This window comes from Theropithecus gelada, chromosome X (assembly GCF_003255815.1).
Source record: "Theropithecus gelada isolate Dixy chromosome X, Tgel_1.0, whole genome shotgun sequence".
NCBI lineage: Eukaryota > Metazoa > Chordata > Mammalia > Primates > Cercopithecidae > Theropithecus > Theropithecus gelada.
Window position 1 is genome coordinate 58336636 of NC_037689.1, and position 16967 is coordinate 58353602.

General features: G+C 38.0%; 1 protein-coding gene across 1 annotated transcript in view; it reads left to right on the forward strand.

Moving 5' to 3' along the window:
• The window catches only part of CFAP47 (cilia and flagella associated protein 47), a 434654-nt gene extending 420700 nt beyond the window's left edge, over positions 1-13954 (forward strand). Inside the window, exons 63-64 of the mRNA XM_025371837.1 lie at positions 7657-7825; positions 13431-13954. Of these exons, the coding sequence (XP_025227622.1) occupies positions 7657-7825; positions 13431-13643 (382 nt within the window). The 3' untranslated portion in view covers positions 13644-13954. The remainder of the gene's footprint in view (positions 1-7656; positions 7826-13430) is intronic.
• Positions 13955-16967: the final 3013 nt, after the last annotated feature.

A 16967-nucleotide genomic window follows, 5' to 3' on the forward strand; every position in this document is an offset into this window, starting at 1 on the left:
GAGATCTTCCTTTTTTAATGTAGATATTTATCATTATACGATTTCCTCTTAATACTGCTTTTCCTGCATCCCATTAAGTTTTGTTTTGCTGTGTTTTCATTTTCATTTGTCTCAATACATTTTCTTTCTTTCCCATGAGACATTTTATTTGTAAATATGTATTACATCTCTAGAAAAAGAATCCCAGGATTTTCACTCCTGTGTGTTTTCGTCTTGCTTCTTCATGGTCCATGATGCCCAGCTGAGGTTGTCAGTATAATGAAACCAAACTGGCAGAATGGAATCAGATTATTCTGCCATTTTTCTAGACCTTTGAGTTGCACATCAAATCTGGGCTGATCACTCCACACTTGTTTAGCCTGCCTGTGAGGTTCACAACAATTTTCCCAGCTCTGTTATCATCAGCGATTTCAAATTTGCCAATGTAACCATACTTCATCATCACACTGAGAAGCCAGATGATGACTTTGGAGCACAGCCTAATAAGAACTTGGTGTTTGCCTCTCTTTTCGGCATGTTGATACTTTTGAGAGCATCAGCCAGGACATTCATGCACACCATTGTGGCAGTGTGGAAAGATGGCGGAAAGAGGATAGGAGGGGAGAGCGCATGCGGTTATGGGGACAAGATATTTTCTAATATTCCTTTTGATTCCTATTTGACCTATTGGTTGTTCAGGTCCATGTTAATTTCCACGTATTTGTGAATTTTCCTAAATTTCTCCTGTTATTGATTCTCAGTTTCATACCGCTGTGCTCAGTAAGGATACTTGATATAATTTCAATGTTCTAAAATTTGTTGACTTGTTTTGTTGCTTAACATATGATCCACCCTGAAAAATATTACGTTGCCCTTAAAAAGAGTATATTCTGCTGCTGTTGGATAGAATGTTCTGCATATAGCTGTTATGTACATTTATCTAAAGTGTAGTTCAAATCCAATGTTTGTTTATTGATGTTTAATCTGAATGATCTATCCATTGTTGAAAGTGCAGTATTTCGTTTCTTTGATGGTGTAATATTTCCCTGATTCTTCGTGATCTTTCTAGCCTTGCTAAGAAGTTTGCTCATTTAAAGAAGTTATCTTCTCCAGACTTTATGAATTGGCTTCAGCAAATAAAAATTTTCACCTTTAGGGAAACAGGGCACATCAGGGTGTGTTGTGGCACTGGGTCTAGTTCTGTAGTGTTCTAAGTGTGGTGGCATGCAGTAGCTTCAGGCTGTGAGATATTAATATTGCTTTGGCTCAGGCAGCTAGAGTCTGTAACATCAGCAACTGTATGATTCTTGGTTGCAAGAGATATGGGATGCCCATGGTGGCTGTGAAGACCCTCAAGATCCTTAGTGTTGACTCTGGGTCAAGAAGCAAGAGGCCAGGGCAAGCAGCAATGAGGCTAGAGCCAGCAATGTACACACACTTAACTTCAGGGACCAACTATAGACACTTCTGTGGAGTCAGAGGCCAGCTGTGGGCTTGTTCGTGGTGTCAAGGGCTGGAGCCAGAAACAGAGGTCAGGGCCAAACTCAGGTGCAGATGTAGTGGGGGCTGGCACCTGCACTTGAACAATTGCACAGGCCAGCTATGGTATGGTGATAGGAGCCTAGAAGGGTGAATGTGCTTGGGCAGCCACATGCTAAAGGTGAAGGTATGCACACACTTGTAGCTACAGCAACCAGCTGTTGGTTCAAGCACACTGATGAGGGCAGGTCCCAGGGGGCAGGGCTGGCTGCTTGTGCACATGGAACTGCAGAGACCTGGGATGGCAGTGTGCACCAGCCTAGATGTGGGAGTTAGCAGTTAACATGCCATGGTGGAATCCAGGGCTATTTCTAAGCACAAGTGTGGTGGTTGTGCTAGGTCCCTGAGCTGGAGCATCCATAGTAGCAGTAGCTGGGCTCTGGGTTGGAGGGAGGGAGATGAGTGGTTGCTTAGATACCTGGAGACTGTGAAGGCAAAAATCTGCAGTGCCTTCAATGATGGAAGCTGCAAGGAGGTCTGTGAAGACTGTGCTGGCTCTCTGCCTTCTTAGCAGTGAAAGCTGCCAGGGTCCTCTGTGGAATAAGTCACAGAGTCCTTGACGACAAATACTGTAGGATTCTTGGCCATGAAACTTGTAGGGGTGTGCATAGCAGTTAAGAAGGCTTTTTAGGACCTCTGTGGAGAATTCTGATGGAGTCCTGTGCAGAGCAGAACACTGGAGACCAGTGACTCCTGCCACATGACTGCTACTTATAGCTTCTGCTTGTTATTCATTCCCAGCTGTCTTCAGACATCTCAGCTATGGTAGTTTCCATAGTGATCTGGGTAGGGCTAAACTGAAACTGCTTCCCCTGGGAAATGTGCCAAAACGTTGAGGAAGATAGGTATTCACCCCACTCTAGTTTTTCCTGATAAGGGGGCTCACATGCCTGGGAGTTTCTTCTCTGTGCTTGCTCAGCAATACCTGCCTAGATGATGGGGTGATGCAGCAAATTAAATTGTAATTTCTATCTTCTTTATATGGTTGTTCTCAGGGATGTTGGGCTCCTGAGTTCATTAAGTGTTATTTTGCATAACTGCCAAATTGTTGCACTTTGTGAGAGGAAGGAAGACTGGGATCTACTACTCCACCATTTTACTGGCATCACTTTTCCAAACGTTAGCTCTCTTGATTATGTCTTATAAATCCCATAGATTTTCTTCATTCATTTTCATTTTCATTATTTGTTTTCCCCTGACTGGATACTTTGGAATGACCTGTCTCCAAGTTCCCAGATTCTTTCTTTGGCTTGATCAAGTCTGCTGTTTACTCTCTCTATTGCAATTTTCTTTTCTTCATTCTATTTTTCAGCTCCAGAATTTCTATGTTTGGTTCTTTTCTAATGATTTCTATTTCTTTATTGAACTTCTTATTTTGCTCATGTATTGTTTTTCTGGTGTTGTTGTCTATCTGTTCTTTTGTAGTTTGCTGAATTGCCTGAAAACAATTATTTTGAATTATTTTTCAGGCAAATTATAGATCTCCCATTTCTTTTGGGCTAGTTAATGGAACATAATTGTGTTTTATTGGCGATGTTATGTTTCTTTGATTGCTAATGTTTCTTGTTGCCTTGTACTGATGCTTGTGCATTTGATGGAGCAGTCACCTCTTTCAGACGTTAGGACTGGTTTTATTAGGAGAGAAGCCAGTCTCCAGAAACTGGAGACGTTAGGACTCACACCCACATAGGTGAAGGTGAAAGACCTTCACCTATGTGGGTGTGAGTGCACCAGCTGGGTGGGATGTGGTAGTTCCAACCCTGGTAGTGGTATAACAGCATAGTCTCCATGAAGTCTGTCAGCAGAGATCACCATTGTGAAAGATTTCAAGGGTCCTTAGTGGCCAAGAAAGAGTGTTTATAGTGTCAGTGACCTGTTTAGATCCTTGGTAGCAAAATCTTCTAGAGTTCTCCTGATCCCTTTATCCCATGGAGAAATCTGTGGCTGAGTGTATCCCTCTTGATGTTGAGTCTGGCTCATGAGTATACTTGTGGCAGTAGCGGCACCAGTGTTTAGTGCATGGTCCCTGTGGAGTGGCTTAAGAGAGGGATCTGAAGCATGGGCATGCATGGAGGGACCATGACTTTGAGTCTGGGATGGCAGTGGCATTAGCGCCAGGCACAGGTGTACACACATTAGCATTGGTAATAATATGCAAGTCACAGATGTTTGTGCAGCAGCTGGGGAGCCACAGCAACTCTGAAATCTCGGGCATGGGTGTTTCTATTGCAGCAGTGGCTCTGATCTTCTAAGTGCAGGTGCTCATGGAGGGAATATGGATCCAGGATCTGGGGCACAGATATGTGCAAAGCAACCACAGTTCTAGGATTCAGGGTACAGACACCACCTGCTGCAGCAATAGTTCCAGTGTCAGTGGTGTAGACACATCCAGAGTGACTACAGAGTTGAGTTCTGGAGTGTAGGCATGCATAGATCAACAACAGCTCTAAGGTTCAGGGTGAGCACAGGGTTAGGGTGATGGTGGCCTCTGTTCTGGGACAGCATAACAGTGGCTCCTTCTTAGGGGTTTGGGTGCAATGGCACCTCCCTCTCAAGGAGATTCTTGGTGGCAATGGCCACTGGTTACCTCAGTGACAAAACAGCCAATGTCCTCTCCACAGCAGGTTGCTGGAATTGTCCTGATCAGCACTAAGGAGACCTCCACTGTAAAGCCGCAAGAGTCTATGTCTCTCACAGGGGCTGCTGAAATCCTCAGCAGCAAATGCTCCAGGGTCAGGGGTGCAAACATATCCAGAGTGAGCAGGTCACTGGGGACCATAGTAGTATCCACCATGTGTCTGATGCTAATACCCTTCACCCTTTTTCTTTGTCCCTAGCTGTCTTCAGATGCTTCAGGTATGCCAATCTCCCTAGCAGTCTTTTCTATGTAGTTACTCTCTATTCGTTGCTCCACTGTGATGCTGTAGGTTCTTAGTTGGAATCTGGAGCCTTCTTAGGGCTATTTTTATTTCTGGATAGCGGTCTAATTCTTGTTTTTTATAAGGGAACAAAGGCTCATATCTCCTATTCAGGCATCTTGCTGATGTCACTTCTGTCTATGAATTTTAACAATTTGATGATAATATATTTGGTCTGGACTTTTTTCAGGTCATCGTATTTGGGATTCATTGTGTTTCTTTAATGTGGATGCTTATTTCCTTTCTTACATTTTGGAAGTTACGCCATTATTCCTTTAAATAAGTTTTCTTACTCTTTTTATCTCTCTCTTCTCCTTCTGTGACTTTCATAATACTTGTTTTGCAGCTTGAAGGTGCCCTAGAAGTCCTGTAGGCTTTCTTCCCTCTTTTCCATTCTTTTTAAATGATCCTCTCACTGGATAATTTCAAATGACCTGTCTTTGAGTTCACTGATTCTTTCTTCTGTTTCAACATATGTGCTGTTCAATTCCTCTAGTAAATTTTTCAGTTCACTTACTGAATTCCTTAGCTTTAAAATTTCCATTTTGTTCTTTTCACATTTTCTATTTCTTTGTTGAAATTTTAATTTTGTTCATGCATTGTATTCCTGAACTTGTTGGACATCGTTAAGACAGTTATTTTAATGATTTGACAGGCAGTTTCATATCTCTTTTTTTTAATGATCAGTTTCTAAAAATTTATTTTATTGTTTTGATTGGACCATTTTCTGCTGTTTGTTCATGTTCCTTATAGCTCTGTGTTATTAGTGCATTAGAAGAAAAAAACAGCCTTCTCTCTCAGTCTTCACAGACTGGCTTTCTGCTGGGAAAGATTTTCACCAATCAGCCTGGCTAGAGATTCTGGAAGCCTTGCAAACCTTTTATGTGAATGTGTCTTTTCTGGACTTGTTCATGTATATTTCTCTTTAGAGAGATGTGTTGGTTTATTTCTTTTTTCAGGAAGTTATAGTCTCTTGTTTCTTCTGGTGTCTGTCTGCTATACCATTAGTCCTCTGAAGCAGCAGCACACCGCTCAGCCTTTTTTTGTTCTTAGTAGTCCTCAGAAATCTAGAGCATGCTAAGCTCCATCAGCATTCTGAGATAGCCAAATCAGAAACCAGTCCCTTGAGCAGCCTCACTCTCCTGTAAAGTCAGAACATTGGATGTCTGGTTCAGCCTTCTTTTTCCTTCCCTACAGAGAAGCCAGAAGCTGAGCATTTCTTCCCAATTCTGTGACACTGTGCCAGCAGGGGGGATAATGGCAAGAGGGTGCCAATAATTTTCCTACTGGCTTCAATATAGTTTGTTTTATGCTCTACTGTGCTACAAAAGCCTCTTAACTGGCTTCTGGATTTCTCACAAAAGGGACTGTTGTTAAATTTGTGTCTTCATTTGTGGAAGGAAGGTCTGGGAGTTCCCATTCTGCCATTTTTTTGATGTAATTCCCTTAGGTGCCCTGTCTTATTCATTCTCATTTATTGTATCATAGCCTAGCACTGGTAATAAAATATTTTAAAATAAGAACGACAGTAATAATGATGACTAAAGTATTATTGGCGAGTCCTTATAATGCACTTTTTGTGTATCAGGCACTAATCTAATGGCTTTGCAGTGACTATTAACAATTTAACAGATGTCAGCACTGAAGTAGGGAAAAGTTAAGTAAATTGTCTGAAGTCATCCATCTAAAAAAGCTATGATTCCGATCCATAGTCCATGTTCTCAAACCTTCTGTTATGATACTCAATACATATTTGCTGAATAGATCAGTGAGTTCCAGCCTGAATCCTTTCTGCATCCTCTCCTATGTTTCACTGTTGAATCTGCTTTTGGAGGCTGAACTTGGCCTTTTATGAGTATCACTCCTGTCAATTTGAGTTTTAAATTTCTCAAAACTTCCATGCAGTGTTCTCCTCTTCTTCTGTGTTCTACCAAGAAATTCTTCAACTTATTTTGCAGTCCTTATCTCAAGTATAGTCAACCTTGACATAAAGATAGTCACTTGAATCTTAAATGTCACTCAATTCACTTCAGATCATAGCAACTCATTTTCAGGCCCAATAATATTTAATGAAATTATAAAGTGCTTTCATTTCACTCAGCAAGTGAAAAGCTAAAGGGAGGATGAGTAAATATCACCATGGAATAGAAACAGAAACAAAAGGTATTATGACTGCTTTGGTGGTCAGTCATTTTATATTTTTTAATGATCAGTTTCTAAAAATTTATTTTATTGTTTTGATTGGACCATTTTCTGCTGTTTGTTCATGTTCCTTATAGCTCTGTGTTATTAGTGCATTAGAAGAAAAAAACAGCCTTCTCTCTCAGTCTTCAAATGCCTGCATTTCCATTAAGGACATTGAATAGTTCCAATTTTTATAGATTCAACATTTTTTAATTTGTGCATTATTATTATTATTTTGAGACGGAGTTTCGCTCTTGTTGCCCCAGCTGGAGTGTAATGGTGCTATCTCGGCTCACTGCAACTTCTGCCTCCTGGGTTCAAGCGATTCTCCTGTCTCAGTCTCCCGAGTAACTGGGATTACAGGCACAAGCCACCATGCCCAGCTAATTTTTGTACTTTTAGTAGAGATGGGGTTTCACCCTGTTGGCCAAGCTGGTCTGGAACTCCTGACCTCTGGTGAACCACCCACCTTGGCCTCCCAAAGTGCTGGAAATACAGACATGAGCCACCGCGCTGTGTCTTACTCTGTAGTCCAGTCTGGAGTGCAATGGCATGATCTCGGCTCACTGCAACGTCCACCTCCCAGGTTCAAGCGATTCTCCTGCCTCAGCCTCCCGAGTAGCTGGGATTACAGGCATGCATCACCATGCCTGGCTAATTTTTGTATTTTTAGTAGAGATGGGGTTTCGCCATGTTGGCCAGGCTGGTCTCCAACTCCTGATCTCAGGTGATCTACCTGCCTCGGCCTCTTAAAGTGCTGGGATTATAGGCTTGAGCCACCGCACCCAACCTCTTTGTACATTATAAAAATAAGATGAGATTTTAAAAATCTTTAGAATTTCATTATGTCACCCTGGGAAGAATGACTTCAGTAATCTTTTAAAAAATGCCTCCTCGCTCTTATTAGGTAAGCATTCAGCATTAATGTTTAACCAGGCCTATGGCAGCAGGATTCAAATTCTTCTCATCAAGCTCTCACAAAGAGAATGAGGTAATGATCACATTTAGTAAGTTGAATTTTGTACTTTTGTTCCAGAAATCCTGAACCATTCACTGCACACTTCCTACCTGGCAGTGATCTGGAGTTTTTTGTAAGACCTCAGGCTGGAGAACTTCTTCCTTGTAACACAAACGGAACTGTCATCACTGTAGGATTTAAACCTAAAATGTACTGTAGGAAATATAAAGCAACATTAGTAATACAGGTGAGTTCTACAAAGACAATAGTCAAGGATGTTTGATGCAACTAAACACACTAAATAAACTAGCGAGAAAAGGTTTTCCTAAATGGTCACAGATAAAGAATAACAATTTTGCTGTGCAAAAATCAACTTATCTCAACTGCTGAGTCTTGGTTTACTTTTATTTTATCCAAGAACAGAATTTTAAGGATGGTATATAACAAAAAAGTTGTCAACACTAGAGGAAAGTTAAAAAAAAAAATACTTTCCTTCCATATTAAGGAACTGTGGAAGAGACAAATACTGACTGTAAAGTGATTTATATAGTTATGTATTACTTTCTGTAACATACCTATTCAAGGACTTCATTAACTTTAGGTTATTTGAGATAGGGATTTTGGAGCCCTTAATTAAGGCAGAGTATTGGCAAGATGTTGAAGTCTAACATTAAAAAAATGGAATAAAAGATAACACTTATTTTGAATGGAAAAAGCATGATGTGAGCCAGTAATCATCTGTTAAAGTCATCATTTTATTAACAGTTAAGGTAAATACAATTTTGAACATGTATTCAGTAACCAGAGTTGATCTATAAAGTTTCACACAAATTTTATAGTAAGAGCTTTCAGGCTAAATACAACTTTCAAACTATTTCTAAAAAGGTATCTATTACCACCGTCTACTTTCAGTAGCATTGGCACACGTGCATGGTGTCGTATACACACAACTCCTGGTGCAAAAGCAATTTCTAGATTTCTCAATCAAGCAATAATTAGCCAGTGCCATAGGCAGAAAAAATTTATTGTTTTAATGAACAGAGACAAAATATTGAATATTGTTTGAGAAAGTTATTTCTATTTTTTTCATCTTTCTAAGAGTCCTTACAATCTAGGTAGTAAGAAGGTAAAGCCTTTGTTGACATTTTGCGCATACCCTGTTGCCTACACTGATACATAATTTTTCTTTCTTTTTTTCTTTTTTGAGACAGAGTCTCACTCTGTCGCCCAGGCTGGAGTGTAGTGGTGCGATCTTGGCTCACTGCAAGCTCCGCCTCCCGGGTTCACGCCATTCTCCTGCCTCAGCCTCCTGAGTAGCTGGGCCTACAAGCACCTGCCACCACGCCCGGCTACTTTCTTGTGTTTTTAGTAGAGATGGGGTTTCACCGTATTAGCCAGGATGGTCTTGATCTCCTGACCTTGTGATACACCCACCTCGGCCTCCCAAAGTCCCAGGATTACAGGCGTGAGCCACTGCACCCAGCCTTGATACATAATTTAAAGTGATCATATTGTACTTGCTTCAGTTTGCTTTAAGGGGATTAAATGGCATCTTTAAAAATATTTTCAAATTAAAATTATGTTCATTTTATCTAGCATACAGTAGACAGTTCTACAATTAACAGAAGGCTTTACCAACAAAACCTGTGCCTGATTTCTCTGTGTTGATTTGACAAATTACTGGCAGTGCAATTAAAGATTTTATGTGAGGGAACAAGTTGTTACATGGGAACAACAGAGCATATGCCATTTTTAGCCTAAAGTGGTACAATTTGATACCATTTATGTAGGGAAAATTGAGTTTCAAACGTTTAAGAAATCATGATTTTCGGCCGGGCGCGGTGGCTCAAGCCTGTAATCCCAGCACTTTGGGAGGCCGAGACGGGCGGATCACGAGGTCAGGAGATCGAGACCATCCTGGCTAACACGGTGAAACCCCGTCTCTACTAAAAAATAGAAAAAACTAGCCGGGCGAGGTGGCGGGCGCCTGTAGTCCCAGCTACTGGGGAGGCTGAGGCAGGAGAATGGCGGGAACCCAGGAGGCGGAGCTTGCAGTGAGCCGAGATCAAGCCACTGCACTCCAGCCTGGGCGACAGAGCGAAACTCCGTCTCAAAAAAAAAAAAAGAAATCATGATTTTCTTAATTCTACTTTTATTATTGAAAATTCCAAATATGTACAGAGATAGAGAGCATAATTAATCACCATGCACTAATTATGCAGTATGAACATTTATCAACTTATAGCCAATTCTGCTTCACCTATATGCCCACTCTCTTCCTCTCCTTCTGTATGAAGGGTTACCTTGTGCTAAGGATATCCAACACTGTAATTCTTGCCCTACCCTTGACAACCACGAATATTGTAATTTCTAGAACATTATATAAATGGAACCATTAAATCATTAAAGCATTATCTAAATCAAAAATATTATTTGCATTATCATTATCTTTTTTAAATGAATGATTTTAAGCATTAAGTCAATGTTTGCAACTATATTATCTTCATTTTGCCTCACTTGAAAATAAAAATGATGATTTTAAAGAACATGTCAGTTAAATATTAGCCCAAACAAACCTCAATAATCTTGTTCACAAGTTTCATAATTTCCCATTCCATTAAATCAAATTTAAAATTATTAAAAGTTGTCTTTTCCCACTAGTAAACAAGATATATAGCACTAGCTTTGAGAGACTAAAGTGTACTTATTTAGTCTGTTTTACAAAAAGCGGTGCTACTCAAAGAGAGTAGTAAATCTCCTTATATCCCTTGTAGATATGATAAATCTTAATTTATGAAAATGTGAGGATTATCAGAATTATCTAACATAAAATATATGATTCTTTATCTTTATACTTATATAAATTATTCATACAGTTTATACAGTAATATATAATATATAAGATTATATATGATTGTGATTTCATTTACAATATATAAGTAATATAAGTATATAAGTATATAGGTAATACTTATAAAATATAAGTAATATAGTATTCATATAAGTAATATTTATATACAGATATACCTGTTATAACTAGAGACATAACCAGACATTGATAATTTGTGTTTGCTTTTAAAGGAATAGATCATTAGCATGAAATTGTGGGAAATAGCATTGTAAATATCTTGGTTTGTATCTGCATCTCAGATGCAGATCTTGAAATAAGGATAGAAATCCAAGTAGCATATTTGCTATGTGATCTCAATTAACAGATGTAGGGAAGACAGGATGTGAGATAGGGAAGGGGAAGAAATCAGTAAAGGGTACTTTATCCAGGCATCTGCCACAGTGAGCAACTGGAAATGAATCCCGTGGAAGATCTCTGGGAAATGGCGTGGAACACATACCTCAGAGTTTTCACACCTGAGAGGTTAAGAAAGTTTGGTTACTTATATAGTAACCGCCACTATTCCAATCACTGATTGAAAAATGCTCTCAGAGATTGTTCAAACTCTGGTACCAGTAGAGAAGACTTCCGGGGTTTCTGAACAATCTTGAGCCAAAGAGGGGCAAAATTGATCTATGAAGTTTCACACATATTTTATAGTAAGGACTTTTAGGCTAATCTTCCAATTGAAAGTTGAAGCAGGCAGTGGTATGAAAACACCTGAGGGTTGTGGGTGGACACAGACCACATCTGCTAGTGGATAATTATCAATTGTTTCCATTCATAGAACTGTGCCTTGAATATATAGCTTTCTTAATGGAAACTTGGGAAATAAAAATATACATACAGCTTTGGTTATTCATTCCATGAGATCATGGACTTTGGGCGATCTCTTTTCAGAACACAGAGACACAACCTAAATGTGGAAGTTTCATCTGTGTATTTTTTCAAATTTCTTTAAATAAATAGTTGAGAAGTATAATTGTCAATTTGGCATTCTTTTGTAAAAACTCGATGTGGTTATTCTATGAGATGTTAGTAATATGGAAGTATTAACGTATTCTTATATTATTTTAACTTCTGTTTTGTATTTATATTTTCAAAGGGAGATTGGGGATAGAAGATATAAAGTTAGATCTTTAAATTTTTTTTTAATATACATGGATAGTTGCTTTTATTTATGGTTAGACTGAAGAAATTTAGCTATATGTAAAACAACTATAATGTTCAATCTTTATTTCATAAAATAAGCCTATTAATGTTGTATAGCTTTTTGGAATGAAGAGTATGAACAACTTCCATACACACACACAAAGCACACACACACACAAGCACACGCACGCTCAGCATCACTTATTGTAAAATTTAAATCTTAATTGAATTTCAATAAATATAATTGGGACTTTAAAATAATTTTTTTAAAGTAATTATTTCTAAAGTGTCTTGGTGAAGGTAAAGGTACAAGTCCCTACTTTTAGCTCTCATTTGTACCTACTAAGTGCTGAGTAAGGATATAGATCCCTTCATATAGCTTACTCATGTGTACCCACTAAATGATGGCCATGGGTGCAGGGCCCTTCAGTAACTCAGGCATTAGTATCAAATGCCAGGCATGGTGTAGGTCTCTTCATTTAGCTCACTCATTTTCACCCATCAAGTGGGTCAATGTACTGGAAAATATATGCCTATGCACAATCGCTAAAATATAGCTTTGTTTTTCAAATTAAACATCCTTATATGAAGTAAAATGTTTTTTACCCAGTCATATTATGCTCCTTGGTTTGGTCTGCTTTTGACACACTGATTCTGAATACATAATTATTACAAACACTAGATAAATGGGCCAGATATGATTAAGATGAGGCTATGACAGTTGTGCAAGACATTCTTGCACTTAATATTAATTGATAGGTATCACACTACATATAAAGCTCAGGGCATTGAAATATTCAGTTTGTCTGGACTTATTCTGAATGAGTTTTCTGAGTATACGTGGTATAAATCTTAGTGTTAGGAGGACACCAGTATAAACACAGGTGGTTTCAGGAAGTTCTGCACAAGGAATGAGACTTCAGTATAAACATAAACATATATGCAGAAGAAATGAAGAATTTTTAAACAAATCACAATATAAATTCTACTCACTTGGATTTAGATGGTGATTGTCAGCAATGATCTTACATCATTTTTGGTATATTAAAATGGTTATACATACTATGGGCCAGTACGGTGGCTCACGCCTGTAATCTGAGCACTTTGGGAGGCCGAGGAGGGTGGGTCATCTGAGGTCAGGATTTTGAGACTAGCCTGGCCAATGTGGTGAAACCCCATCTCTACTAAAAATACAAAAATTAGCCAGGTGTCGTGGCACATGCCTGTAATCCTAGCTACTCGGGAGGCTGAGGCACAAGAATTGCTTGAACCAGGGAAGTGGAGATTGCAGTGAGCCAAGATCATACCACTGCACTCCAGCCTGGGTGACAGAGTGAGACCCTGTCTAAAAAATAAAAAATAAAAATAAATATATAAAATGGTTACACATACTATGTACTTGCATAATCTTCAAAGCAGCTAAATATATTTTACCAGTCATTTCTATGGTTACACTTAAATTCTTATGAATGTGTTTATCTTGGAAGGTACTATTTCCATTAGTTGGAGTTCATACTGGACAACAGTCTTATGCAAACCAAATAGATTGTTTTCCCTTATTATCAGACAGATGTCTAGTTTACAAGGAGAATCTCTGAGAGATTTTTTAGTAAATAATTCTTAATTCATAAAGTGAAATACTTGCTTTATTTTCCACATTAATTGTCACTCTAAGTGGTTTCAGTTTTGTACCTTTCCCATACTCTACATGGAGAACAGAAGATGTTAATTATAGTGAACTTTTCCCTACATGTTTTAAAGTCCCTGGATATTTAAAAAAAAAAAAAAATTTCTCCCTCTTTGTCTCCAGACAGAAGAAATGTACTGGATATATGAGATCAACGGATTATCTCCAACTACCGTGCCACCGAAAAATGCAAAATCCAAAATTGATGCTACTCACAAGACACATGACAACGTGCCAGTCCATCGACGTAATTTTGTCCGTGAAAATGCTAAACTCCTAAGAACGGGGGTGTCTTCCACCATCAAAGGTGCTCCTTTGGTGAGGAAGAATCAATAAATTTTTTTTCCAAAATATTTCTTGGTCTCAGGTAGATCTTTGATGAGTATTATTTCATCTTTTAGAATATTTCTGAGGAATAATGGTTTAATTATAATAGGCCTTCTATATTTCCTTGTCTTTTAAAATTCAGTCTGTTCTCTGAATATATTGTACTTCATTTGTGAGTTATGAGTGTTTTTTTATGTGAATATTGGAATTGGTTTACTTTTAAAGTGCAGGTGTATATTTGTAGTAAAATGAAATATAATTTAAATGACAACAGTATTTCCAATAATAGTGTGGCTAATAAAGCTAAATTTCTCACGTAGGTATTCCTTATTAATCTTTAAGTTTTAGTTAACAACTAAAAATTGTATATATTTATGGTATATAACATATTTTGAAATATGCATACATTGTAGCCTGGTTAGCCTGAGCTGATTAATACATGCATTACCTTACATACTTATTTTTTGTAGTAAGAACACTTAAAATATACTTTCTTAGCCATTTTCAAGTATATAATACATTACTAACTATCACCACCATGTTGTACAGCAGATCTCTTGAACTCATTCCTCCTATCTAACTGAAATTTTGTATGCTTTGACCAACATCTCCCAATCATCCTGATTCCCCCCACCCAGCCCCTGGTAATTAGCATTGTACTCTTGTATGAGTTCACTATTTTTAGATTTCACATATAAGTGAGATCATGCAGTATTTGTTTTTCTGTGCCTGGCTTGTTTTACTTAATGTCTTATCTTCCAGATTCATCCATATTGTCACAAATGGCAGGATTTCCTTCTTTTTAAAGGCTGAACGGTATCTCATTGTGTATATATTTCAAATACTAGTATTGCTATTAAAGCTTGATTTCCCATGTAGATGTTGCTTGTAAGTCTTTAAAACATTAATGATTAAATTAGCACTGAAGACAGAAAGATTGACCATTTCTTATATCTGCTTTATAAAATATATACTTATATCTTATATCTTCTATTTGGAATAAAGGTAATTAATTAAAAAGCCCATGTATATATGTGTATGTAGTTCATCTGCTTCTATATTGCAGCATTTAAATAATATAGGTATATCTCAAAAGGATCCAGGAGAAAGTTCATTTCGATGTGTGTCTGATCCTTTTCAATAATGTATTAATCAAAGTAAAGGGGAGTATGTTGCTTGGTACTTATCATTAAAGGGAAGCCAGTATGGACCAGCTTTAAGATATTTTGACACAAACTGGCTCTGCCACAAAACATTCATGTATTCTTAAGCAAGTTGCTTACCCTTTTTTACCCTATTTTCTTGTTTCCAAAATGAAGGGACTGTACTAGGACAGAGGTTGGCATACTATGGTACATGGGACGAGTGTAGACTGTCACCTATTGTTATATAGCACATTAGCTAGGAGCAATTTTTACATTGTTAAATCGTTGAAAAAAATAAATAGAAGAATACTGTATGACACAAGAACGTTATATAACATTCAAATTTCACTGCCTATAAATAAGGTTTTACTGGAATACAGCACAAGCACTTCCTTATATGTTGTCTGTAATTGCTTTGCACTACAACAGCAAAGTTGAGTAGACAGAAACCACATGACTGCAAAGCTTAAACTATTTATTCTCTGTCTCTTTACAGAAAATGTTTGGAAAAGTATCTGTGGGATTAATTTGTATTGTCTGTAGCAGTTGAGAAAAAGGGGAGTGGAAGTCCATGTTCACTGGATTTGCCATCCCGGGAAAGGATAAGAACTAAAACTCCATGAATTTTCAAAAGCCTTTCTCAGTCTCTGCTCCCTTAAAGATATTTCTTTGAGTATGGAGTAATAGATCATTTGTCTGTCCCTTCTTCTTCTGTACTACATCGCAGCGGGTGGTGGTGGGTAGGTGGTCAGTTTCTGAACGTATTTCCCACAGCCTTCCTAAAACCTCTCAAATCCCTTAAGAAAAGAAAATCACCTTTGCTATGAACATACTTAGAGATCTAATTGCTTTTATATTTTGGTGTTTATAGTAATGGATAATATTTAAATAATCTTAAAAGCTTTATGAGGCGTCTTCTGAAAATCATGATTGCTTTCCTAAATGAAATGTTCCAATTATTGAAAGTGCTCAGAATGGAGTGCATTTGGATTGGAATTTTCTCAGTCAGAGAAGGAAGTAAAGATGAGATACTGAGAGATATGCTATTATAAATTTCATGTTGTGAATATTTCAAAAATACTTAAAACGTTGGTGCTAAATTGTCATGTTTAATTTTATCCTGGATATTACCTTCTTAAGAAGAAGTGTCTTTATAGGTTCAAATTACTATTAATCCAAAGGAAAGTAGAGTGAGGGCAACTCAGGTAGATAAAATTGAATACTGAACAAAATTCTAAGACCTACGAGAGAACAAACTTTACTGAAATATGTTTTGGAGTTACAAGGACTCAAGTAGGTCCTCTGCCCATTTCCCCATGGCAGCCACCATTTTCACATAGACCAAAGGCTTTCTGCTGCAAGCACCTGTGACTCTCTGCCTCTGGGCTTTCTCTGGTCATAGGAGCCTGCTTGACCTGAAAGGGCAGAGTCCAGCTGGAAATGCCAGGAGTTTGTGCCCCTGGGAGCAGACTTTGATCAATAATTAATCAATGATAAACGAATGAAAATTAATAATATTTCTGCATCCTCGCTCCTTTGGTGGAACCGTTCTGAGGTGTTTTCTCTGTTCTCCCTATGTCCCTAGCAAGATTGAGCTTCTGTTGCCTGCAGTAGTAACCTCAATAGCACATCCTAGATTAGCTTTCTTCCTTTCCTGTGTCTCCTGTAGTCCCATTTCAAATAAACTACCTACACTAAAACTTTGTCTCAAGGTCTGATATGAAAGACACCTACCTGACATCCCTGAACCTTGACATTCAAAAACAATGTAGAAAACCCTCCTTCCTACAAAACCAATGGGCAGAATGGGCCTTGGATCTATGGTTTTAGTTGATTTGTAGTAGCCCTCACACTCCATTACGTTATGTTCCTAGATCCACAAGGAGTCTAAATTGAACCTTAAGACTTAGCAGTAACTGAATCAACAGAAAAACAGGAAACAGTTAAAACTTGGTAAATACGAGCCACTATAACCTCTTAAAGTAGGAAACTTACAAACCAAATTAAAAAATTGGGAGAGTCATAAATGGTGGTGGTAAAAGGGACCATAATTATCACTTAAAACTGCTTTAGAATGTTTGAAACATTGTCTACTTGTGCTTTTTCCAATTTCCCAAAGAAAACCTAAGGTACTCAGCATCATTCTATTTGGGTTTTTTGTTTTTTGTTTTTTTTTTGAGACGGAGTC